This window comes from Mastigoproctus giganteus, chromosome 8, assembly GCF_048544385.1.
Source record: "Mastigoproctus giganteus isolate SK-2022 chromosome 8, ASM4854438v1, whole genome shotgun sequence".
Taxonomy (NCBI): domain Eukaryota; kingdom Metazoa; phylum Arthropoda; class Arachnida; order Uropygi; family Thelyphonidae; genus Mastigoproctus; species Mastigoproctus giganteus.
Genome location: NC_143582.1, coordinates 65082558 through 65109398, shown reverse-complemented (window position 1 = coordinate 65109398; position 26841 = coordinate 65082558). Strand labels below are relative to the sequence as shown.

The following is a 26841-nucleotide window of genomic DNA, read 5'->3' as shown; positions in this document are numbered from 1 at the left end:
TGAGAAATTGAATCTGATGAGTATAATAAGAAATAAGTACAGGGAAATAGAGTGGACCAGTAAATCAGAGTGTCTTATAATGGGGGATTTTAATTTCCTAGATATTGACTGGAATTTGGGGGCTGGTCACTCACACACTAGCAAGGCTTTTGTGGATTTATTGGATGATTGTTTTCTACATCAGCATGTTCGGGAGTCAACTAGAGGGAGTAATATTCTTGATTAGATTATCAGTAGTGATCCTTAATGCATTAAGAATCTGCAGATAAATGAACCACTAGGTGGCAGTGATGACAGTGTGCTCAAGTGGGATTTACTCAAAGAGGTAACTACCATTAGGGGTAAAGGGAAGGGTTATTGCTTCCGTAAAGGCGACTACGATGGACTGAGACAGTATTTAAATTCTATACAGTGGGACCAACTGATGATGTTACCAACAGCAAATTCAAAATGGGAAGCATTCAAAGAACTTATCTTGGAAGCTACTAGGCTTTACATACCAACTAAGAAATATTGTCCAAGGTTTAGGTCAAAATGGATGTCAGATGAACTAATGAGGCATATGGCAGAGAAGAAAAATGCATGGGATACTTACAAATTAACACATGACACAGAAGCCTATGATAGATACAAGTTGATATGCAACCAAGTTACAAAGGAGGTTAGGCAGGCGAAGGCAGAAAACGAGAAATCCTTGGCAAGGGATGCAAAGAAAAAACAGCAAAGAGTTCTTTACTTATGTAAACTCTAGAAGGAAGGGGATGAATCAGATTGGTCCACTTGATATTGATGGGTCAACTGTTGATGATCCTGCTCAGGTAGCTAACAAACTAAATGAATATTTTGCATCGAGATTCACACATGAGGAGTTATTCAGTGAAGGGAATGCCAGAGGTGTATTCAACTCTGGCAGTAAGCTAGAGAGTCTTGTAATAACTGAGAGTAAAGTGGAGGAGAAATTGTTGAAGATAAAGACAAGAAAGGCACCTGGGGTGGATGGGATCTATCCAGTTATATTAAAGGAGGCAGCAAAGGAAGTAAGCAAACCCTTAGCCGTAATTATGAGAGCTTCCTTGGACTCAGGGGAGGTACCCACAGACTGGAGAAGTGCAAATGTGACCCAATTCACAAAGGAGGATCAAAGGCTGACACAAGTAATTATAGACCTGTGAGTTTAACTTCTGTTCCAGGAAAATTAATGGAGGCACTGGTTAAAGAAGCACTGCAGGATCATCTAGACAAGACTTCAGTTATATCTCGGACACAGCATGGTTTTGTTAAGGAGAAGTGTTGCCTGACCAATTTGATTGGATACTATGATGCGGTCACAAAAGAACTGGATGCAGGGAATAACTTTGATATTATATATACTTGGATCTTAGAAAGGCTTTTGATACTGTTGCACATGGAAGACTGCTGCGCAAATTGGAGCAGTGTGGCATTGGAGGCAAATTGCTGCTATGGATAAAGCGGTGGTTGAGTGGGAGAAGACAGAGAGTGGTAATCAATGGACACTGCTCATCGTGAACTAATGTTATCAGTGGAGTCCCTCAGGGTTCAGTTTTGGGTCAGGCGTCTCCGTAGCCAGGTGGGAAGGAGCAGCAGTGCGTAGCACATGCTTCTTGATTAGACCGGGGTTCGAGCCCGTCACCACCAAATACGGAGGATGCGGAAAGGTCAGGGAATGACCACCGCATATCCCGGAGCAATATGGCCTTAGTTGCTAATGCTCCTAAAAACCAAACAACAACAACAACAGTTTTGGGTCCATTATTGTTTTCTGTATTTATAAATGATATTGATGATGGTATATCAATCTTAATGTCCAAGTTTGCAGACGATACGAAGGTTGGCAGGGTTGTCAAGGACACTACTGACACTATGCTGCTGCAACAGGATCTAGAAAGGTTGAGCAGATGGGCTGAGAGGTGGCAAATGAAGTTTAACATTGACAAATGTAAAGTACTACATATGGGAAAAACAGCAACCCCAGAGCAACGTATCAACTCTGTGGTACTACACTGACAGTGGTAGAGAATGAAAGGGACCTGGGGGTGGTTGTGCAGGCAGATATGAAGTTCTCTGAGATGGGCTGCAAGAGTAGCTCATGGTGTATTGTCAATGATATATAGGAATTTTTCTAGCAGGGATAAGGAGGTGATTATTCCCTTGTATAAGGCAATAGTCAGGCCACACCTAGAGTACTGTATACAGGTCTGGAGGCCTCATTTCAAAAAGGGTGTAGAGCTGCTGGAACAAGTACAGAGAAGGGCAACAAGATTAGTGAATGGAACAAAGGGGTGCTCTTATGAAGAAAGGCTTAAGTTTTGCAAATTACAGTGTCTGGAGACTAGGCACCAGCAAGGTGATCTGACAGAGGTGTATAAAGTTTTGAGTGGTTTGAGCATGCTCAATGCTGATGGGATTCTTTCTCTTGCTCAGAATAATCACCTGAGAGGGCATAAATTCAAATTGAGGAAAGACAGATGTTGGATAGACGTGCGGAAATTTGCCTTTAGCCAGCGGGTGGTTGGTTGGTGGAACAGACTTCCATCCCTTGTTGTGGAAGTTGATAGCCTAAATAAGTTTAAGGCTCAGCTGGTTAGGTATTTCGAACGAACAGAGGGGTGAAGTGGAAGTGGTTTTTTTTTTTTTTTTTTTTTTTTTGGCTGATGCTGCATAAGCTTGCTTTCTTGCATCAAATGCCTCTTCTAATGCTAATGCTAATAACCTTATATGTATTGTGTATTGCTTTAGATGTCTGTTGGGTGAAGTGGAAGTGGTTTTTTTTTTTATTTTGGCTGATGCTGCATAAGCTTGCTTTCTTGCATCAAATGCCTCTACTAATGCTAATGCTAAAAGAAGTGAGAATTAATTAATTAATAAATAAATTATGAATTAATTAATAAATAATATAAAATCATTCTTTTCACTTCACTGTTCATACCACAACATAATTCTCATTCAATTTTTAATAATACTTTACTAACTTCCTTCTGGATTTAAATAAAAATTGAAATAAGAAATACAACATATAATTTACATTTCTGCTGTAATTAACATAATGTAAAAACAAGCTCTTAAAAAAAAAAAAAGAAAGAAACTACTTCTTTAGTATGTGCAGTGCTTGAATCAAGACCTTTTCCCTTTCTGCACATATGCCATATTGCCCATTCATTCTGCCAATATGCATATGACAATATCCAATGCTTCAGCTCTATACAATATATGGATAAGCCATGTGATGTGTGAAAAAAATGAAATAATAACTGGGGATTTGTCTGTCTGTCTAATTTTAATGAAATTTGGGATGGCCCAATAAATACATTAAAGAACTAAATATAAAATTTAATGAAAATCCATATATTGTGATTTGAGCTGTCACACATATCCAAATGGATAAGTGTGACAACTGAAATGTCAATTTCCATGCAGACAAACAGGTGGTGATGATAATGGGCATTTTATGCACATGAGAACAAGCCTAAAATCAGAAGGCATTTATTTAGAAATTTATGCCAAACATGAGTTGAAGTGTTAGAAATGCCAAGAGCAACTGGTCCAGTTTCTTTGAACATTTCTATTGAATCTGTCCAAAGATGAATAAGACAACCCCAGATATTACTGGGATTTAATCCACACTAGCAACTCTTAATCAGATGGAAAGTTTAAAGATAGTGTATGATTAAGTATCTGATGAATTTCTCAGTAAACAGTTGATTTATTATTCAGTGAAGATACAGATGCTTGATTGTTTCACATCATGAAATGTGCATGATGTGAATAAGTGTTATTTAGCATTGCTGTTATGTAACAAGCCTAGACTGTCACATGGTTGGCATCACAGAATTGCATGCAATATTATAATGCTGCAATTCCCTCTCTCCCTCCATTGTCCTACTAAGCAGAATCTGTCACAGCATGCAAAGGCTGTAAGGCAAAACACAATGGGGAGCTGCTGGCAAATCCCCAATCCAGTGTCCCTCCTGCAGGTTGCCTTCTCTATCTCAACCCTAATCTAATTCCAACTATAATTCCTCTCTCTCTCTCCTCCTATCAATCTATATTCCTTTTCATATCCCCCCCCCAGTACTTGCCCTCTGGGACTATGGGCAGGTCCAAGAGGGCAAGTACTGGGGGGGATATGAAAGGATATAAATACTCTGTAATGGGCTGCCTTCTAGGAAGGCAGCCCATTACAGAGTATTTATAGGATGCAGATGGCCTACCCATTCACAGCAGAGGTGGGAACTAGCCAGTGAATTTCCAGGTAAATTTCTTCTGACTGTTCGCTAAAGTCACTAGTTATATAATTGTGTTTAACATAATGCTAAACACACACACACCTGCAGTACACACAACTGGCTATGCAATGATGCTACAATACAGTAGAAGAATACAGAACCCTGTGGATCTGTTTAGTCAGAAACACACATGTCCTTAGATTTAACATCGATCATTTGGGTTCAGAGTTGTATTGGTTTGTTCCTGTCTATGAATTATCTGGTGCGCCTAACAGTGAATGTAATCAAGAAACCTTATAAGATTATTAACAATTTTCTAGCTCAATCTGCTTTTCCACATTGTAAAATCCAAAATTTTTGTTTGAATGCCACTCGTTATATATCTTGAGAAATTATTGGCACCCTTGAATGAAAAAAATTTTCCAAGGATGAGTTAATTTATAAAGTCACTGCAATTCCTAAAAGAACAGAGTATGGCAGCATAGGATTTTAGACTGATTTCTGTTGGCTGTTTACTGAAAATCCTGGAGAAATCAATTTTGCCTTCTACTTTTTTTTTTTTTTTAATGAAAACCCGAAACCCCAAAAGAGGTATTAGAACCTAATAGTACTTAGAACTATGCATGGGTTGAAGGCTGACATTAGACTTGAACTAATGTAGATTGCAATTTTCAGGAAATACGCATGAAGAAAGATTGTTCCAGAAAAAGGAAGAAGAAAAGTTGGTTCTGTGAGTTTGAAGTTGGAGAGTAAAAGGTGTTGCTTGGTTACAGCATGTGTGGACTGCTTTGAAAGAGAGAGAGCAAGAATTATAGAGGCCAATTCAGAAGAACAGTGGCCATGGAATTATCTATATAAAAGGCATGCAGCACAAACAGAATGTCTATGAGACAGGGAGTGGAGAGCTCTGTTAAAAATGAGTCATTAATTAACCTAACTGCCCTTTTTTGATTGGAATCTAGAAGACTGAGAGGTTTTGGGGGCATTTCCCCAGATGATGATGCAAGAAACCAAGCTTAATATAGCATTAGCAAAAAAAAAAAAAAAAAAAAAAAACCCACTACACACTTCACCCATTCATACCCTCCAAGAATTTGTCTAGTTCTTCCATGAATTTATTCAAACCACCCACTTCCAAAACAACTGATGGAAGCCTGGTCCAACAATCAACCACCCAGTGGCTGAATGCGAACTTCTGCACATCTATCCTGCAACCATCCTTCCTCAACTTAGAATTAATGCACCCTCAGCAAAAGGAAGAATGTCATTCACATTCAGCCTACTCAATCCAATCAAGGCTTTAAACACCTTAATCAGGTCATCTTGCAGGTGCCTAGTCTCCAGACGCTGCGATTTGCAGAGATGAATCCTTTCTAGGTAAGAGCACTCTTTTGTTCCCTTCACCAATCTGGATACACTTCTCTACACCCATTCCAGCAGCTCTGCATCCTTCCTAAAGTGAGGCCTTCAGACCTGTACACAATTCTGTGGCCTAAGAATGGCCTTGTACAAAGGGATAATCACCTCCTTATCCCTACTGGTAGAGTTTCTGTATATCGCTGACAAAACCCCATGAGTTGTTCTGGCAGCATGTCTGCACTGTTCAGAGAATTTCATATCTGATTGCACAATTACCCCTAAGTCGTTTTCATTCTCTACTACCGTGAGTGTAGTACCACATAAGTTACTCTAGGATTATTGGTTATTGGTCTGGGATTATTGATTACCCATATGCAGTACCTTGCATTTGTCAATGTTAAACTTCAACTGCCATTTCTCAGCTTATTGACCCAATTTTCCTAGATCTTGTTGCAGTAACTCACCATGATTACTGTTGTTAACCAACCTGCCAACGTTTGTATCATCTGCAAACTTTGACATTAAGCTTGATACATCCTCATCAGTATCATTAATAAATACTGAAAACAACAATGGGCCCAGCACTGAACCCTGTGGGACTCCACTGATAATCACTCTCTGCCTTCTTACATTTAACTGTCCCTTTATGCATAGCAGTAATTTGCCCTTAATGCCACATGCTACAGTTTATACAGCAGTATTTTATATGCAACAGCATCAAAAGCCATCCTGAAATCCAAGCATAGATCAAAATTATTTTTTTTTCATAAAGTTCCTTGGTCACTGCATCACAGTAACCATTAGACTGGTTAGACAAATCTGCCCCTTAACAAATCCATGCTATGACTGCAGTATAATTTCATTCCTGTTCAGATGGTCCTGCATTACTTCTTTAACCAGTGACTCCATTATTTTCCCTATAACAGATGTTAAGCAACAGGTTTGTAATTATTCATGTCACCTTTTGATCCCCTTTTATGAAGTGGGGATACATTCTCATATCTCCAGTCCATAGGATTCCCCCCTGAATCCGAGGATGCTCTCATGATTATGGCTAAAGGCTTGCTTCCCATCCACTCCAGGTGACTTTTTTATGTTCAGCTTCAACAATTCCTCTTCCATTTTCCTCTCAGTTATCACAAAGTTATTTAGCTCCCCAGTGGAACATGATAAACTTCTGGCATCCCTTTCCCTAAAGAATTTCTCATGTGTGAATGTAGATGCAAAATACCTATTCAATTTGTCAGCAACCTGAGCAGGACATCAGTTAACCCATTGACCTTAAGTGGCCCAATGTGATTCAATCCCTTCCTTCTACTGTTAATATAAGCACAGAAGTCTGTGCTTGTTTTCTTTGCCATCACAGTTGCGAAGTTATTTCCACAATATGAGAGATGCCAAATGGTGTTGATAATGTATTAGATGATGGAAATGCACAAGGCATAATTTCTTATGGGTTTAGGTAATTAACTATGATGTATTATACTACTTCAAATAAATAACGCTTCTCTAGTAGAGAAGACTACTGTTATTTATTTTCAGTGGATACCACCACCCAGACGATGGGCTTCATCATCAGTGGATACCAACATTTTCAGTGGTGGTATCTCCACTGAAAATAAATAACAGTATTCTCTACTAGAATTATTTATTTGAAGTAGTGCAATACCAGCTATCTTGTTGTGAAGGCACCCGCAATATGAGATAAAATTAGAATGATGTCTTTACACTACATACGTAGTTCAAATTTATGGGTAAACTGTGGTGTATCTACACTGATATTATATAGTTAATTACCTAAAGCCATAAGAAATTATGCCTTGTGCATTTTGTCTTCTAGTACTGTTTGTTTGTTTGTTATTTGGATTTTAGGAGCATTAGCAACTAAGGCCATATTGCTCCGGGATATGTGGTGGTCATTCCCTGACCTTTCCGCATCCTCCATATTTGATGGTGATGGGCTCCAACCCCGGTCTAATCAAGAAGCATGTGCTACGCACTGCTGCTCCTTCCCACCTGGCTACGGAGGCGCCGGCTCTTCTAGTACATTATCAGAGTTGTGCATTTATCCTAGAATTATTTAAAAGTTATATATCAGAGACTGTATTCCATTTTAATTTTTATTAATTACAGGCAGTTCTTGCTTTACATGTTTTTTTCTCTCAAGTATCAACAAAATTGAAAATATGAACATTAATTGCAAAAAATGAATGTTAAACATTCATAAATACCACATTTCAAACTACACTCATAGCTATACAATACAGTGTACCTCCACTTACCATATTAATCCGTTCCAGGAGCACCTTCGTATCATGAAAATATCATAATATGAACCCAATAGTACATTGTTTTTTTCTGTTATTCGTTCTAAGACCTCGGAAGTTGAAATTTTCACTATATAACTAAGCTATTTATCTCTCTAAAAGGTGATTTCTTGTAATGAAAATTGTATTAGTTACTAATTCAAATCATTAAAATGCACTACACTTTCATTGTTATCATATGTTCCGGTATATGAATCAATTTTGAATGCCTTTGTGATATTTTTCTAAAACACATTTCTGGAGGTCACTACTATAAAACAATAAAAACAATTTGCACTTTCCGGTTTATTTGGCTTTTCTGTTAGTGCAATCAGTTGTAAATGGTAGTAAACTCAATGTTATTGCATTTGCGAAAATACCGATAGCTGAAATTGTGTGGGTTTTTACGTTAATATTAGGGCTTGCTAACCGGTTTTATAAACCAGTTAAATCCGGTTTTCATATTGAGTTGTTAAAACCGAAGCCGAGCTTCTAAAACCGGATTCGAATATTTTTTTTAGTTAGCCCTCGAATATAGTTTTTTGTTACGCACATTTTCTTTTGTTTGTTCGTTTATCTGGATCTTTCAACTGCTTTATGTTTTAAACATGTTTTTTATTTTATTTTATTTTAAGATACGAATCTCATGGGCAAGTGGCCCAAATCTAGGAGGGGTACCTTTTATCTTCCCACCTGTATCTTTTGAAACTTGCCTCGTTTAGACTCTTCATTCAGTGCTTGCGGGAGTGACACATAGTATTGTGCCTTTGTCATCTTCAATATTTTTATTTAAAATTGTCAGTGATATAAATTCCTACTAATTAATATTTATTACTCTTAATATGTCTAAGATGAAATCAAATGTATGGAATTATTTTGCTCGAAAAAGCAAAGATGAAGCACAATGTTCAAAATGTCAGAAGATAATGAAGTCGTCTGGAGGATCTACATCATCTTTGATGTTGCATTTAAAGAAAATGCATCAGATTGACATTAAACAAGATAACAGTGAACCTTCCGTAAAAATGGTAAGAACATTAGAAAACTTTATTGTTAAAAAATCTATGGAAGAAGAGATTTCAAAATTAGCTGCTTTAGATGGATTTTCTTTTAATTCAATTGCCAAGAGTGAGTTTATACAATCAAGCCTTCACCTTCAGAGAAATACGATAAATTACCACCAGCCTCAGTGAATGGAATTATGGTTCTGAATTATCATAAAACTAAGAAAGAAGAACTCATTCAACATTTCAAAATTCATTGGTTTCGGGTGCACGGTATTCATTGACTCTAGACGAATATACGTCTATTCAAAATAAAAGGTATATGAATATAAATGTGCATTCAAAAGACAATCGTTGGTCGTTAGGTCTTATTGAGATTAATAGTTCACTTGATAGCAGAAGAACTGAGCAAATTGTGAATGGACACTTGAAGGAATTTGGTTAAAACTTGGATGAGGATATTGTTGCCTGCATCACCGATGGAGCAGCAATGATGATTAAGTTTGGCAAGAAAATTACGCCTAATCATCAACAATGTATAGCCCATTGTATACATCTGTCAGTTATAGATGTACTTTATGAAAAAAGCAATCAGTTATGGTGCGACAGTCTCTGAGTCTCCCAAAGACAATGAAGAAAATGAAAATAATGAAGAAAGTAGTGATGATGAAGCAGTTGAAGAAAGACAGCAAGGCATGCTTTATCAAACCGACTTTACCGATGAGCTCATTTATTTCTTCAATCCAATGGCCAATATTGCACAAACTATTAACATATTGTTAATAGTTTGTGTTAATAGTTTTTGCAAGCTTTTTCGAAAATCGCCTACCAAAAATGACATATTACAAAATTTTGTTAAAGCAAAATTTAATGGGAAAGAATATAAACTTATATTAGATTGCAAGACTAGATGGGATAGCACATTCTATATGATTGAGAGATTTTTGAAATTGAAAAATTGCATTCCAAATGCTCTATGTGCAGTACTGTCAACTGAAGCTGTGTCTGACGATGACTGGAAACCACTTGAATTGCTATGTGAAACTTTGCCACCAGTTGAAATGATTCTGAAGGCTATAACCTCAGAAGATACAGACTTACTTAAAGCAGAGTCTTCAATAGAATTTCTGCTTGCTAAGCTTGATACAGCAGAAACCCCATTTGGTTTAAAGTTTCACCAAAGCCTTTTGCAGCGTTACAATGCAAGACGAAATTGCCAAACTGTGGCTTTGCTGAGTGATCTACACAACCCCAAAAAGTTTAGGAAAGAAGATCAGGTTCAAGAACTTTTGATTTTCCAAGTAAGCAAGTTTTGAAAAAGCATGCTGAAGAGATTTATCAGAGATTATTTGCAAAACATTCCGAAGGAGTCTTAGCGTTGAATGAAGAAACTGAAAATAAACGAACTGTTCTTTTAGAAGAAAACAAAGACTCATCTAGTTCCAATGTCGGAGATACACTCAACTCATGCGAGAGTACAGTATGATAGTGTAATAAAGAGATTAACTGAAGAGCCTTCAAAATATCCGAGCGAATTGGAAATCAGCAAAGAATTTAAAATTTTGGAGGTGACTAGCAGTAGAAGTGAAAAGCTAGAGAAAGTTTATAGAGCACTGCTGACCATTAAACCAACAAGTGTCCAATCTGAGACAGTGTTTTCGATCACTGGTCTCTTTAACACAAAAATAAGGTCAAGTCTATCAGGAAAAATGCTTAATATACTGCGTTTTTTAAAGGACCATTTTCAGAAAAAAGCTGAGCAATAAATAGTAAAGTAATTTCCCCAAGCTGTTTATTTTTATTTATTTATTATTATTATTATAGGGCTTTATTTTTTTGTATAATCTTAAGCTGGTTACCTTTTTGGAGCATTTTAATTTTTTAATTTTTTTTTTTTACTATAAGAGGTGATAGATTTTGTTTAAAAGATTTGATTACGATTTGTACAATCTACCCAAGATAAAATAAATACTTGTGTTATAAGTTTTTAATTATTTTCCCTAAGTCTGAGAAAATCGGTTTTAAAACCGGTTTTAAGAATAAACTTCGGTTAAACTCGGTTTTGAAATTTCTCGGTTTTATGCAAGCCCTAGTTAATATGGTTGAATGTGTTTCTCCTTCACTGAAATCTTCAATCATACAAATAACATAAATAAAATTTCAGAATTTTCTCTTCATTCCTTTATTCCAAGGTTGGTTTTCGTATCACTTTGTGCCTGAAGTAAAACAATACTGTGAAGATAAAAATATTCCTTTTTCGGTGATTCTGATTTTAGATAATGCACCTGGCCACCCACCATTTCTGCAACATCACGACCCTAATATCAAAAAAAATTTTTTGCCACCAAATACACTACTTTTGCAGCCAATGGACCAGAGCATTATTTGAAAGTTTAAAGCACATTATCTTCGAAAGACATTTAACATGCTAATTAATGCAACTGACAAGGAGGGAGGTCCAACTGTTAAAGAATTTTGGAAATAATTCTGTATTTTAGATGCAATTAAAATAATACAACGAATCTGGAACAAAATTACAGAGAAGAACTTGAAGGGTGTTTGGAATAAACTGTGTCCTCCGTTTATTGATAATTTTGAAGGATTTCAAGAACCAGCAGAAATCGTACAAAATGAAACAGAAGCAGATTGCTAACCAATTGCAACTTGATGTTTCTTCAACTGATGTCACTAATCTGTTTCAAGCACACAATGGAGACCCCACAAATGAAGACCCCTTTGAAATAGCAAAATGTGAAGAAGTTGAGGAAGAAGAAGATTTAACAGCTGAAACTCCTGTTTGTTCCTTCACTCTCAAGGGGGCTAGACGAAGCTTTTCAACACACAGAAAAAGCAAAGCAACTGAGATTTTCGATTCAAAAGATTCAAATTTGGAGCGTACTAGGAAAGTTGCTACCAATTTAAAAAATACTTATGCATGCGATCATGAAATTTATAAAGAAAAGAGAAGAGTATCTTGGAAACAAACGTCTCGATGTATTTCTGAAGAACATGACTCCTTGTACCTCCAACAAACCAACAATAAGTCCGAGACAACAGACCAACAATGAGTGATAACAAGTGTGCATTTAGTCGATGATAATGAAGAATAAAGATTCTTTAACATTTGTAAGTCAGAAATAATTTCTTTATTATTATAATTTGCTTGATTTTACAAGATATGTTTTTATTTCTTTGGATAAATCAATCATTGTTTAAGCATAAACTAATTATCTAACTAATTTCATTGTTGAGAAAGTAACCCCTGATTTTAACATTACATCTATGGGACAAAATTCCCACTTTATGAGCACGCACGAATTAACTCAAAGTCGGGAACTACCTGTATTTAGTTTTGTTTGGACCTCTAATAAGAATAAGCCTGAATAAATTATGATTGTTCATAAAGCTGTTTTTTATGAACAATCTTGTTCTTGTAATAAGCTAAACAAAAAAACAGCTACTGCCACTTAAAGTTCCATCTCTAACCCTACATTCTCTAAATGAACACTAATAGGCATAGGCATCTCTAACATCTCTAACCCTACATTCTCTAAATGAACACTAATAGGCATAGGCATTGCATTATAATGGAATTTTTGGGTCTCTTGTTTTAATTCCAGTTGAAACAACATAACTTTGTCTGACTTCATTTTTTTTTTGAATGTCTGTGTTATGCCTTAGTGTACAACTTACACCAGAGTAACTTGTCCCCATCCCCATCTTACATGACAAAACGTTTGAATGGGTTAATAAAAAATGTGTGGGGAAGGGGAGGTAAGAAGTAGCCTAAATACCAGCTACATTACTATCAGTACTTTAAGTATTCGTAAAGTTGAATATCGCCACATATTCTCAATAAACTGTATAAACCGTAATTGCATAACAATTACTATAATTTTTATAGTAAACCTCAAATTCATCACTTTTTAAAAATTAAAAAAAAATAAATAAATAAATAAAAGTAAAACAAAATACATAAATATATAAATGTAATCTAGAAATTACGAGGGCTGTTTAATAAAAACTGATCATAATTTTTTTTCACAACATACCTTTATTAATAACCCATATTTTGATTGTCCTTTTCAAATTAGTCCCAATTTGATGAAATGCACTTACTCCAATGTTTCTTCCATTCTTCAAAAACATGGTAGAAGCCATTTTATAACATGTGTTTGAGAATCACTGCCGAATGTCTTTAACATTTCTTCTGATGACTGGAAACGTTTCCTTCACACTCCATCTTTAACTTTGAAATAAAAAAAATCGCAGGATGCAAGGTCAAGGCTGTAGGTAGGGTGACCAACTCTTGATTAGCCAATTTCGGGATATCGACCTTAAATAATCGGGACACAACCAAAAAAAATCGGGATTTTTTCATTTTCATTGGTACATCACATTACAAAATACCTTGTAATATTAACGTATGTACATGATCCTTCTTGGGTATTATACATATACAGGTATATCTTGACAATTTTTAAAACTGTTAGCTTGAATAAATTAGATACATGTAGGTAGATAAGTAAAATGTTTATTCATTATTAGGTCAGCATCAATTTATCTGACACAATGCTTTTTAACATCATTAAATCTGCCATGAAAGATACTAAACGATTTTCTACACAAATTGCAATAACTTTTGTAACACAAGGAATCATCTTTCTTTATAAAATCATATTTTTGCTGCCATTCTTCTCTATAAACACACACATTCTTTTCATTTTCTTTCTCTTTTTATCTTCATTGTTGTCAAACTCGAACTTTCAACTCGAACAAATAAATAAATAATTAAATAAAAATAGTATATTTTTACAATAATGATAAAACAAATAAATAACTCCTTTCTACCTTGCACTGCTACGCATGCAACTAAACTGATGGCTGACTGCTTTTGTTTCAATTCAACCCCTTCCCTCACATGCTACCCCCGGACCTCCACATTATCTATACATGCCAATGAACACGTTTCACATATATTGCGATGTGGCAGCACACACACACGCATACCAATTAGAAGCTTGGATTTTGTTTGTGTCCGGGAATCTAAGACAAATAAACATCAAAGATGTAAATGGAGATTTATTTTATTTAAACTTTCTATACACATTCACGTTATGCTAGTTAATGAATTCTAGTACAATCTATTATTATATTTTATATTATTTATTTTACGTTATATGATAAATCGAGGCAAATGGTGTCCTGCCTAGGTTCTTTCAGGATGCCTCTACAGAGAGCTGAAAATCAGGATGTCCCGCAAAATTCAGGACGGTTGGTCACTCTAGCTGTAGGGCAGATGAAGAACACATTTGACATTAATGTTGGTTAGGTACTTGATGACAGCATGAGCAATGTGAGGTCTCACACCGTCATGATGCAGCATCCACCCACCTGCGTCCAGTTGTGGTCGTTTGTGATCCTGCAAAGTGTGCAATGCAGTTCTGTAGTGAGGTCTCGTAACAGTTATATGATGTGGCATAAGATGCTGGTAAACCATTCCTTGAATGTCAAAAATAAAGAGGTGACCATAGCCTTTCCTGCAGAAGCCACAACTTTTGCTTTTTTTGGTGTTGACGATAACATAGACTTCCAAACACAGCTTTGTTGTTTACTCTCTGGGTCAAAACAACGAAGCCATGTCTCATCTGCCATTATCACCTTGTGCAGAACCTCACCACCTTCAGTAACTATCAATGGAGCTTCTGACAAACCTCCACACGAACTTGCTGTTGCTCAGGTGTAAGTAGTCATGCAAAAAACATGTGTCATATGTAAATAGCCATGGAGAATACCATGCATGTGTCCTACTGATATTCTCAACATTCTGCCAGTTGCCTTACTGTTATATGATGATCTTCTCTTGTGATTATGGAAGCAGTGTTTATGGTTTCTGTGGTGATAGCAGTGGTTGGAGCTCCAGGTACGTGATTTTTTTTCTGTGATCTCATCCATCCACCTATAAACATTCTAAACCACCTGTGAGTTGTGCTATATGGAAGTATAGATTCATCATAAGCCTCTTTTAGCATTTCATATGCTTCAGCTGATGTTTTCTTGAAATGGATACCAAATCTGAGAGCAGCAATACTGTTCCTCACATGTTACGTTCGTTGTGCAGCTCCTCAAAACTGAACAGGCACAAACTTGACCGATTACTAAGGTTATACCATGCAGACTATTCAACTGCACACGTGCTATGTGATGTAGCTTTGTTTGGTTCTAAATTCTGCAGCTCAGCTAGAAATAGCAAGCACTCATGAAAAATTATGATCATTCTTTATTGAACAACCCTTGTACACTGAATCAAATGAATACCTTTCTTATTGGATGCTCCTGATAAACTAATCGCAACTGTTCTTCAAATTAAAGATCATATAAACTTGGAAAGCAAGCAGTTTAAACTTAAACTGTAAAGCTCAAAATTACTGGCCCTTCATTGTGCATCAATGGCTAGGCAATTAGATATTATTACTTGCCATGGGGAACTTCCCTCTAACAGTTAAGATCACAAACAGATTGAATAACTGTAACTGTCAGACATGATTAGGAGCAACAAGTGAGAGAAACATGATTGTGTTTGATTATTAATGAATTGTCCAATCGTATCACACTGCTGACTGGCATCAAAAAACACTGCATCAGGAAACTGTGATAGAGTATCTTTTTATGGATATATTCAGTGCTTTTTTTGTAAAAAAATAGGTGCCGGTACTCATTCCTTGCTATCAGGAAAAATTGAAAATGAAAAGGATATGAAAAAGTACTCTAAATTTTTTTTTTTATTGATATTGTTACTTTAATAGTAATGTTTTTGGAATACGAACGTAACACATGTTACGTTCGTTGTGCAGCTCCTCAAAACTGAACAGGCACAAACTTGACCGATTACTAAGGTTATACCATGCAGACTATTCAACTGCACACGTGCTATGTGATGTAGCTTTGTTTGGTTCTAAATTCTGCAGCTCAGCTAGAAATAGCAAGCACTCATGAAAAATTATGATCATTCTTTATTGAACAACCCTTGTACACTGAATCAAATGAATACCTTTCTTATTGGATGCTCCTGATAAACTAATCGCAACTGTTCTTCAAATTAAAGATCATATAAACTTGGAAAGCAAGCAGTTTAAACTTAAACTGTAAAGCTCAAAATTACTGGCCCTTCATTGTGCATCAATGGCTAGGCAATTAGATATTATTACTTGCCATGGGGAACTTCCCTCTAACAGTTAAGATCACAAACAGATTGAATAACTGTAACTGTCAGACATGATTAGGAGCAACAAGTGAGAGAAACATGATTGTGTTTGATTATTAATGAATTGTCCAATCGTATCACACTGCTGACTGGCATCAAAAAACACTGCATCAGGAAACTGTGATAGAGTATCTTTTTATGGATATATTCAGTGCTTTTTTTGTAAAAAAATAGGTGCCGGTACTCATTCCTTGCTATCAGGAAAAATTGAAAATGAAAAGGATATGAAAAAGTACTCTAAATTTTTTTTTTTATTGATATTGTTACTTTAATAGTAATGTTTTTGGAATAAGAACAACAAATTTAGTATATTAACACAGTTTATTAAGTATAAATTTATTATTCAAGTATATAAAAAGATAAGTAAAATGTGAGTAAAATAAGTAAATTAATCGGTCAACTACTAAGTGCCGGGCACTCAGGATGGAAGGGTCCGTAGTCACGAATGGTCGTTAGTGTAGTATCTCAAATAGAGAGCTTTATGGTAACTGAAAAAAGTTTCTAGTACCCTGGCTTGGCCTAAAACTCAGGAACTAACGAAAACGTTGTCTATTTGAGTCTTTCCAGTTGTTGTGAATGATAAGGGTGGGAGAAGCGACTCCAACTTCTTCCTGGAGAAGCGATTAAAGTATTGGGGAGGGGAAGCGTTGGCAGGTGAGGGCCATGCAAGACTCTGCGCAGGTGCCTCCCCACCAATGCCTCCTAAACACTGGCTCTCTGAGTACCTCCTTGTCAGGACAACTCCAGCTTTGAAAATTGTTAAAAATACTTCTAGTTGTAAAATTTATAAATGACCTTTATAGAATTATTAACTAACTATTTAGCAACCTCTTTGTTTGTCTGTTTGTCACGCCTTCCTAATTCTCAAACGGGGCGCTTACAGTTGATTCACGCGGTGTCCAATCTACAGCCCGCCCGGAAAGTGAACTAAAAGAGCATTTTAAATTTTGTTAATTATCAAACCAAAAGGAGAGTTACTTAGTACAAAGAAGCGCACTATCGAAGTGCAATAAAAAATTGGTTTTTTAATTTTAACACAAAAAGTAAATGATAGATTTCAATCGGAATAGTTTTCCCTCTATAAGCATTGAATAATGCATAGCTAATGTAATTTTCAAAATTTTTAACTCCATTAGCGACAGAAATAGAGGGGGGGGGGGCACGAAAATTACTCACATTTTCCTGTCTGGCACCGCCATTTTTAATTTAAAAAATATTTTAAGAGTATATTTTAAACCTACTCATTGAACTCTTTCCAACGGTGTATAATACGATATAGGTTGTCGAAAACATTTTTGTTAAAAACTACGGACCCTAAAAATAATAACTAAAAATAAATAACATAAGTAAAAATTAATTTCATAATAAAGTTTTTGTAGAATATTCCAAATTTTTATTAAGTTCTCATCCGACACGCTGTGCAACTTCTTTTCTTCCTCTTTGTGTGTCGGTTGCTGAATGATGTTTCCGAAGCAGCCACGAATCGACATATTTTGTTGGATCGAAGCGGGTCAGTGGCGGGCCTACAATTTTAAGAAACAGTAGTGAAGAAACTGTTTTTGTCATCAACGAAGTTCTGGTTGGGCTGGCGATCAGATTCATTTGTGAAAATCCTCGTTCACAATCACTCGATGAAATTGGTATCCTACTCAGAGTGTCCATCAAATGCTTCAATTCTTCGGAAACCATCTTTTCAATTAGGTATTCGAAAAATCCACAAATTGTATCTCTTTCATTTAACTGTAACCTAATTGACAATTTTCTAACTTCATTTTCACCAAATGCCAATTCATGTTTAGAAGGCTTAATACCTTCATTGCCTCCTTTTCCTTCTGTCGTCATCGGTATTAACTGTCCAAAATGTCAGTGTCATTTGGATATTCAGGTACTGTGACCATGTAAACAGAGATAGGGAGGATTTCCAAAAAAATGTGGATAACGCACTTCTGCAAAACAACAGATGATTATTTGTCGGGGGTAAAAGCAAATCACGCCTTCCTAATTCTCAAACGGGGCGCTTACAGTTGATTCACACGGTGTCCAATCTACAGCCCGCCCAGAAAGTGAACTAAAAGAGCATTTTAAATTTTGTTAATTATCAAAAAAATTTTCTCATTAAATGTTTTGTTCAGTAAATGTAATTGTATATTGTACTTAATAAAAGTTTCGAATATTTTCAATTTTACTTTTACATGCAACAAGAAATGGAAAAATGTAACACACTAAAGAAATCTAACTTAATTTTTTTTTTAATATGGCGCCTGTATGGGAAAGGTTTGGACACCACTGCAGTAGAAGGTGGACCAGAGCCCACTGGGAATATGAAATCCCCCTTGATCTGCTGACTGCTGACCAGAGTGACTTCTCCATATGTGGGACAGGTGGTCGGATAGGTTTTACCAGGTAGCACTAAGTTGCAGAATGGTAATCACTTTAGCTCTCTTAATTCACGCAGCAGCACTAATTGCCTAAATTGCCTGAAGGCCATAAATGTGAACAGTGCGTACTGAGTTAATTCTCTCCTAATCCGTTCACTATGGGAAAATTTTCTTCGCTCAACGGAAACTATTTTAAATGTAATTTCCAGGGGGAATTCAAAATGATTTGCTATAAAAGGACTTCGCTAAATAGAGGTCCGACTGAGTAATTTAGAATTATAAAAATAGTTATACAGTTTTATATAGAAAATATCTTAACACAGTGAAAAATGCAAATTTAGTTAAATAATTTTAAGCTTATTTGAACAGTAGGTAAACATGAAAAAATTTATGGAATATTACAAATTTCGGAGTGCACTGCTTCCAAATGTCACACATCACAAAAGGTGCCAGTGCGGTGTACCGTTGCGTACCGTTCCAAAAAAGCACTGGATATATTTAATTTACAACTGCAACAGTTTTCTTTTCTTTTCTTTTTTTTAACTTAATTCTCAGATTGTGATGTTTAGGAAAATTTCCCAAGGCAAGTAAGAAATATGCTATAATTGCCATAGTTATGTTATTTTGCTACACAGCCAGCAATGTCATCATATTGTATAATCTTTCTACAGTAACTGGTTTAAAAAATCCAGCAAGGGTTTGTGAAACCAACTGACCAACAATTAAGCCCCAATGCTGCTTGATTTACAAGTTTCTGCTGTATTTCAACAGTGTTTAGAAAACCACATCGCATTATAAGCATTTTCTGAAACTACTTTTTCTATAATAAATTCATTGTTGTTACCAGGAAAAAAAAAAAAAAAAAAAAAATCAAATCCCCTTTTTGTACATATACTTCTAGAGAAAACTTACCAAGAGAGAGGGATGCCATTATTGTCAGTGCCCCAAGAGATTCACTTTGCATCACTGCATGTTCTGAATGGATCATATTAAATATATGAGGCATAGCATTCTTATCAAGCAATGTATTGATTACAGATTTGGAACTGGAATTTTTAACTAACCAAGCAAGAAGTCTTGAAGCTTCGCCTATTATATTAAAGGGAGAAAAAATATATATATATTAGAATCAATCAAAAATATTAGAATCTTAGTGCTTACTATGATTTTTTCAAGATCATTTATGCCTCTAAACAGCTACAAAACTAAATCAATTGCTGCTCTATTATGAATATTGACAACTGTTGTTTTTAATTACAGCCAGGGAAACTCAGATCCTAAGACATTAATATGTATATCATGTCCACATCTTGAATGCATTCAAGACTGTCCATTTTGCAGTACGAAAAATATGTGAAAAATATCCAGGGAAAATGATGTACCTCTGTATGGAGCTAACTAAATCAGTCTGTTTGAAAAGTTCTCATTAAGTTCCCTGTACCTTCACAGAATTTGAATCTGGATTCCAATAGTGGGTAGGAGACAAATATGAATTCTAGCAATCATTCTTAGTATCTTTTGTCAGTAGTTGTGTATGATATTTAGGATTTCCTATAATCTTAAGAAATGAAATAATACATTAATAAAGTAAAATACTTCAACATTTATTACCTCAACTTGAAAATAAAAATGTCATTTTTGAAAAAAACAGAGAAACTCTATGGCACCAATTCCAGTACAATGATGAGATGGAGAAGAGTTCATGTTGAATAAAGACAGATTCTCTGTTGTAAGTGTGGAGAGTTGGAAGCTATGCTACAAGTAGAATATTGTGGATGAGGCACCACACCAAACAGTAATTCGTGATAAATTAATTGCCTTCTCTACACGAATGTTTGGATTATCAGGGCACCAATACACACAATTATGTCATCTGTTCACTGTACCACTGAGCTTGAAAGTTGCCTATCTGATGAAACAATTTTGTCTAAAAATCTTGTATCCCTATCTATATTCATTCATATCATGTAGCAATCTTGGCATAGAAGATTTCTACTTAGCTCTTTTGAAGAAGTGGTGTACACTTGCTCTACTAATTCCAGTTGCATAAGCAGGATGCCCAACAGATTTTTGTGGTGATCATGAAAATTACAACACTACATCAGAATTTTCCTCAACATTGATATATGTGGGGTTTCCTAGGTCTTGTACAAATTTTTCACAGTAATGCACATCTCAAATTTATATGAACCCTTGAAATCTATGGCAAATTCACATCTCCAGTGTCTTCGAACTTCATATTCATTCTCAGATTTCCAGGACCTCTTTAAAATTGCTTTGTTCAAACATCCAGCTACAGTGCTGCTTATGGTTTGCATTGTGCGTGTTATATCACATTTATTTTAACAACTAATCCTATCTTTTATCAGCAAAACATAATAAAACATGAAAAAAAATTAGGTTCAACTATAAATAAGTATTTTAAATACAGTGCACACTGCTTATTGTGATCATGGATAACATTATCATTCATTTAATGTTATCACTTTTATGAAGTCCTGATCAGATATATACTAATACATTTAAAAACTGACGTTTATTGTAATAACTGGTTCAGTTAATGCTATCACTTTTTTTGTCTTATTGCAGTTCATGCACGTGCAGTGGAAATGATTACATAATATCCCAATTTGTTCTTGAAATCTGACACATTACATGTCCAGTTATTGTTGATGGTATCATTACTCGATGGAAAAAATTACTTTTTCTGTATTTCTATAAATATAGCTGTTTTATAGTAGAGAATTAACCTTTTTCTAATTCCTGATTTAAATTTTTTTTTTGTTTTGTTTTTGTGGATTTCCAGGAACATTTGTATTGACAACTTTCTCAAAAAAATAGCAGAGTCAAATAAAGTATTATATATTCTTGATTTTAATGTTTTCTTTCTGTCCACTTCCACCTTTTTATGTACATATTTCCATTCTCCATCAATAACTAAAGCCAAACAGCTGCATTCTTGTTTCTTCAGTTACTGTTATCAATTAAGCTGGGTCCTGAAGTGATTACAATAAGCAGCATCTGCAGTATATAATACAAAAATTAAATATATATAATGAAAATTAGTACAAACATCTTTTTGAGGCATCCTGTATATACTTATTTTCTATTTGTATCTCTTTATTTTGTAATTATAGATAATGGTTTGCTTAACTCAATATTAATTGGATAGATCTCCCGTCTACCCCAGTGCTTGCCTGCTTTTTCCTTTCTTTCTTTCTTTCTTTCTTTCTTTTTATTTATAGCTCCAGCAATATCTCTTCCACTTTCCTCTCAGTTATGACAAAATCATTTATCTCCCTGTTAGAATTTGGTTAACTTCTGGCGTCCTCATCCCTAAAAAAACACCTCTTGCATATGCAAAATACCTATTCAGTCTGTCAGCAACCTGAGCAGGATCATGAACAGTTAAACCATTCACATCTAGTGGGCCATTGTGATTCAACTCCTTCTTCTTAGTGCTTACATAAGCAAAGAAGTTTTTCTGCTTTTATCTGTATTCCTTGCCAGAAACTTCTCATAATCTGCCTTAGCTTGCGTAACCTCCTTTGTGACTTGATTGCAGATTAGTTTATATCTACTGTAGGCATCTATATCGGCTGATAATTTGTGTGTCCCATGCATTTTTTTACTCTGCCACATAGCAGAATAGGAACGCCTTGCCATTGGGGCAGGTGGCAAGGGCACCGGTACCAGAAGGGTACCACTGACAGGCCACATCAGTTCCGTGACAAGCTATTTCAACATCTCAGACTAGCTGACGAAATGGCACTCCTAGATGATGTCGCATTAGGATGAGAGCAGAGGGAGAGGTGAAAATTAATTTTTGCCAAAGGGTGTGTTTTCAAAGAGCGATTCAAGCCTGCATACATCCTTAAATCTAAGTGCATACTGCATAGCATCACAGATCTATTTGCCATCCAGAACATAACTTTGAAGGGACCAATCAGGCAACCGCTTCACCAGTGCATGATCGAATGCATAGCAGTTTGCAATTCAGGCATTGTGTATGTTCTATGATACTGAATGAGTTAGAAGTTGTGTGTATAGTGGTTTTGTGCTTGCTATATAAACTGGTAATCATGAATATTGTGATTTTAATTTAAATAAAACAACAAAGGGCCAATTAATTTTAGACATGCCACCAAAGAAAAAAAAAAAGGTGACATCAGTACCGCATAGTAAGACTGCATAAAGAGGAAATAAAGCTCCCGTTCTAGCGGCCTCATCGCCAGAGTGATCGTGCCATGACAGCACGAAAGCAACTCCGGCTAACGCGCCTTTCAACACGCGAGGCACGAACAAAAATAATAATAATAATAAAAAAAAAAAACACATTCCGCTAGTTTGCAAAACTGGCTTACAATAGAAGAAGGTGATAGCGAAAATGAACATAATTCGAATGAGGATGAAACAAATGATGATGCCACTGAAATGGAAGTCCAAGAAAAAGCCCAAACAGTTGAAGCCATTTTAAAAGAATTAGAAAGTATGGACTGATATAAAGAAATATGACCTTTTCAACAATTAAAAATAATTCAACATTCAGAAATACAGTACAAGATTGGAAATAAATCAGAAATAAGTGGGAATAAATAAATTTTTTAATATTTTAAAACAATTAATTTATTAATGCATACATATTAAGAAACAGTTTTTTCATACATACATGATGTGCACAATATTATTACACTTTAAGAATTATTTTGCAAAATATTTGACTATCTTTTGTTGTACACCGATCATTAAAAAAATGTTCGTATTTGTTTTAACACTCAAACACGTATGATCAGGAACATTTTCTTCACACAAGGCCTCAACGAAGTTTCAAAAGCTGCCAAAATTTCGTGTTTAGAAGGTTTAATATCTTCGTTGCTGTCATCGATATTGTCACTAGTTCTTATATATATATATATTTTTTTTGAAACTGTTCAAAATGTTGGAGTCACTCGGATATTCAAGTACTGTGACTGTGTAAATAGAAATAGGGAAAATTTACAGCAAAGTGTGGATGATTCACTTCCGTAAAATGATAGATGACCACTTGCCGGGGTAAAGGAAAACCACTCCTCCTAAATCTCTAACAGGATGCTTAGAAGTTGAAGGTTGACCAGAGCCTGAATGTGGAAAATGCCTTGATCTGCCCACTGGCTATGGATACATAGAAAGTAGTTGACCAGCTCAACTTCTTGGTATATGGGACAGGCAGCTGGATAGGTTTTATGGGAACCACTAAATTGCAGATGCTAATCTCTTTAGCTCTTAATTCATGCTTAGCAACAACAGCACTATTGCCTAAATTGCTTAAAAGTCAGAGGCGCGAACAATGCATATCCAGTTAAGTCTCTTGTAATCCATTTCTTATATGGAATTTTCTTCATTCTACAGAAATTATTTTAAATGTAATTACCAGGGGAATTCAAAAAAATTCGCTAAATAGAAAATTTCTCTATAAATAAGTTCCTTAAATAGAGATCCAACTGTACTTGTTATTTTATTTATTATGATTTTACCAATCATCGAAAAAAAGGTGCGTAGCCATGAATTTGCCAAAGCGCCAAAAACCTAGCTACGCCTCTGCTGCAACAAGTGTTATCAGTTCAACTGATATCCATTTAAGTCTATAATTTGAACAGTATCCCTTGGTTGGTATAAAACTCCTAACAGCTTCTAATTACTTCCCAGACCGAGTCCCATTTAAAACTGACTGTTGGTAACATCAACAGTTGGTCCCACTGCAGAGAAATTAAAAACTGTCTGAGACCAATGAAGAAACACTTAACGAAAGCAAAAGGCCTTCCCTTTGCCATTGACAGTACTTACATCTTAAAGTAAATACCACAGTAATACACTAGTCACTGCTACCCAGTGGGTCTTTTATCTGCAGGTTCTTAATGATTGTAGAGTCACTGCTTATAATCAGACCAGGAACACTGTTTTCTCTTAGCAACCTGACAACATGCTGGTGTAGGAAACAGTCATAAAATAAATCCACAAATTTCTCTTATACAGTGCAAGTAACCAACCTACAGGTTCCAGTCAATATATGGAATATTAAAATCCACCTTAATAAGGCATTCTGATTAAATGGTCCACTCTATACGTCTGTATAGTTGTTCATTATACTTATTACAGTCATTAGGCCTATAACAGATTCCAAATCTCATTTTTGTTTTCCCACTGCTAATGTCACACCAAATTGGTCCTACATTGTACTGGCCACCCATGTCAAATGGACGTACAACCTTAGAATTTATGTGCTTTTTAACTATGTTTATAACTGCTTTAAACTTATAACCCCTGTGAGACTGAGATGAGAAATTCTCAGCTCAAGACAATCGAGCAAATCTTATTAACTACTCTATCAATAAAACCATATCTTGGGATATTTAGACTATATTGTCAAAAACTGTATTCGATCGGAACACACGATAATTATGCAAGAGAAAACAGAAACCCATGGTTGTAGGGGACAAGTACAAATGCTCCGGTTTCAGCAGAAATTCCTACCTCTCAATTGCAGACGTGCTGCCATGTGTCCGATCGGGCAGAAGGAGAAATCAGAATTACTTAAGAGAAAATGTGAAAGAGCCAATGAGAAGGATTGCAATAACTACCAGAAACTTGAATTCGCTTTTAATAGGGATTAATAACGTGGGTGGAAGGAGAGAAAGATCCTTGGTTCCCATGTCAACAACAGCAAATAAAAAGATGTTTATGATCATAGCGAAGCCCACATGACTGTGGGACAGTTACCAAAAATGGTCACATCAGAGGGAATATGTGCTTTCTTGGGTCACTTCGTCTCTATGACGTAAGCTCAAATAGCCAAAAGAACAAAGTTTTCTTCCATATTTATGACTTCCTTTATTACCATCGGCAGGAAGTGAATAATCCTTTTATTTTAGCATAGCCAATGAAAGAAGAATCTTTTGGGGAAAAGTAGAGCAAAGGTTCCAAAGGCGCGAGGTATATAAGAGTATTGGGGGCCCAAAAAGGGGCTTTTTGCGAGTTAGCGTCTTGGCAGATGGCAGATAGGAGAGTAGCTAGTCAGTTAGAGACAAAGGCAAGATCAGAGAGAGAGAGAGAGAGAGAGAGAGAGAGAGAGAGAGAGAGAGAGAGAGAGAGCTGAGAATTAGAGCTATCGAGCAGAAAAGGTTATTTCTAACTGTGCTCAAAAGAGTTCACTGACAACATTGCTGACCAAAAGTCGAGAGAGAGAGAAGAAAAAGGAAGGGACTATGATCCAACTAGGTTGGATCATAGTCCCTCCTTATGGGCCTCCAGAGTAGGTGCTAAGTCAAGGTACCTGTGTTTCTGGTCACTAGAAAAATGTTGCCTTTTTTGATGAATCATGTTTCCTGCTTTGCCACATAGATGGTAGATGGAGGGTACAGTGAAAAACTGCAGAGAGGGATCACTCTGATGTTTTGATCCAACAGAAACAGGCAGTTTGATGATCTCAACCTCTAAGAAGTCAAAACCTGGGCAATTATTGTTTTTAGTCTTAGATAGTGTCTAAGTCTTGTATAGTAAACAGAGGTTTAATACTAGCATTATCATATTCAGTGTTTTTTTTTTTTTATAATGTCTAGGATGTTATTTACAGAATCCACCCAACACAGGGTTGGGGTTCCATCTGGTTTGACAATAGTTTCTAAGACATTTCTTCTTGGTAGCTTGTTAGTCACTATTCTGTAGACAACTCCCCAAGGGTCATTGTTTCCAGTAGTTCCCACCAAGTGCCTCCAACATCCAGTCTTGTCTATAATTAAGCCAAACTCAAAATTGCTGTAAACCTCAGCAATGAAAGCTTTTATCATTAATTTCTAATTAAGACAGTCTCAATTTTTTTTTTTTTTTTTTATATACACAATTTTTCCCAAGTCTTTTGAGGAATCAAAATACCAAGCACCAGCTCTGTGCTCAGTACAAACATAATGGAGAACATCGTATTGTTCTCAAGGGACACAAGTGTTTTTGCTAAGGATCAGTTCCAATCAGTCTTTTACTTCGCTTAAAGAGCGAATTCCACCAAAGCAAGGTAATTTTCTTTACTGTCAAGAAATCTTGGTAAGTCATTCTCCTCATATATAGTTGTCAATATTTGTAAGTCCCTTCTATAATCTAAGTAACAGTTACATTCAAAAATTAAATGCTGCACTGTTTCAGGCTCTCTGCAGTTACACAGTGGAGAAGCAGCAAGGCCAAAAGTATGCAATTTAAAATTCAGACTTCCATGGCCCGAAATCAAGAACGTTAAATTTAAGCCTGGATTAAACCAAG

The 26841-nt window shown here is 35.8% G+C and overlaps 1 protein-coding gene across 1 annotated transcript in view; it reads right to left on the bottom strand.

The window, feature by feature from the left end:
- LOC150081581 (rap1 GTPase-GDP dissociation stimulator 1-B-like) overlaps positions 1-26841 on the bottom strand; it is a 199792-nt gene that overhangs the window by 24633 nt on the left and 148318 nt on the right. Inside the window, exon 8 of the mRNA XM_090380251.1 lies at positions 19468-19644. Within this exon, the coding sequence (XP_090236377.1) occupies positions 19468-19644 (177 nt within the window). The remainder of the gene's footprint in view (positions 1-19467; positions 19645-26841) is intronic.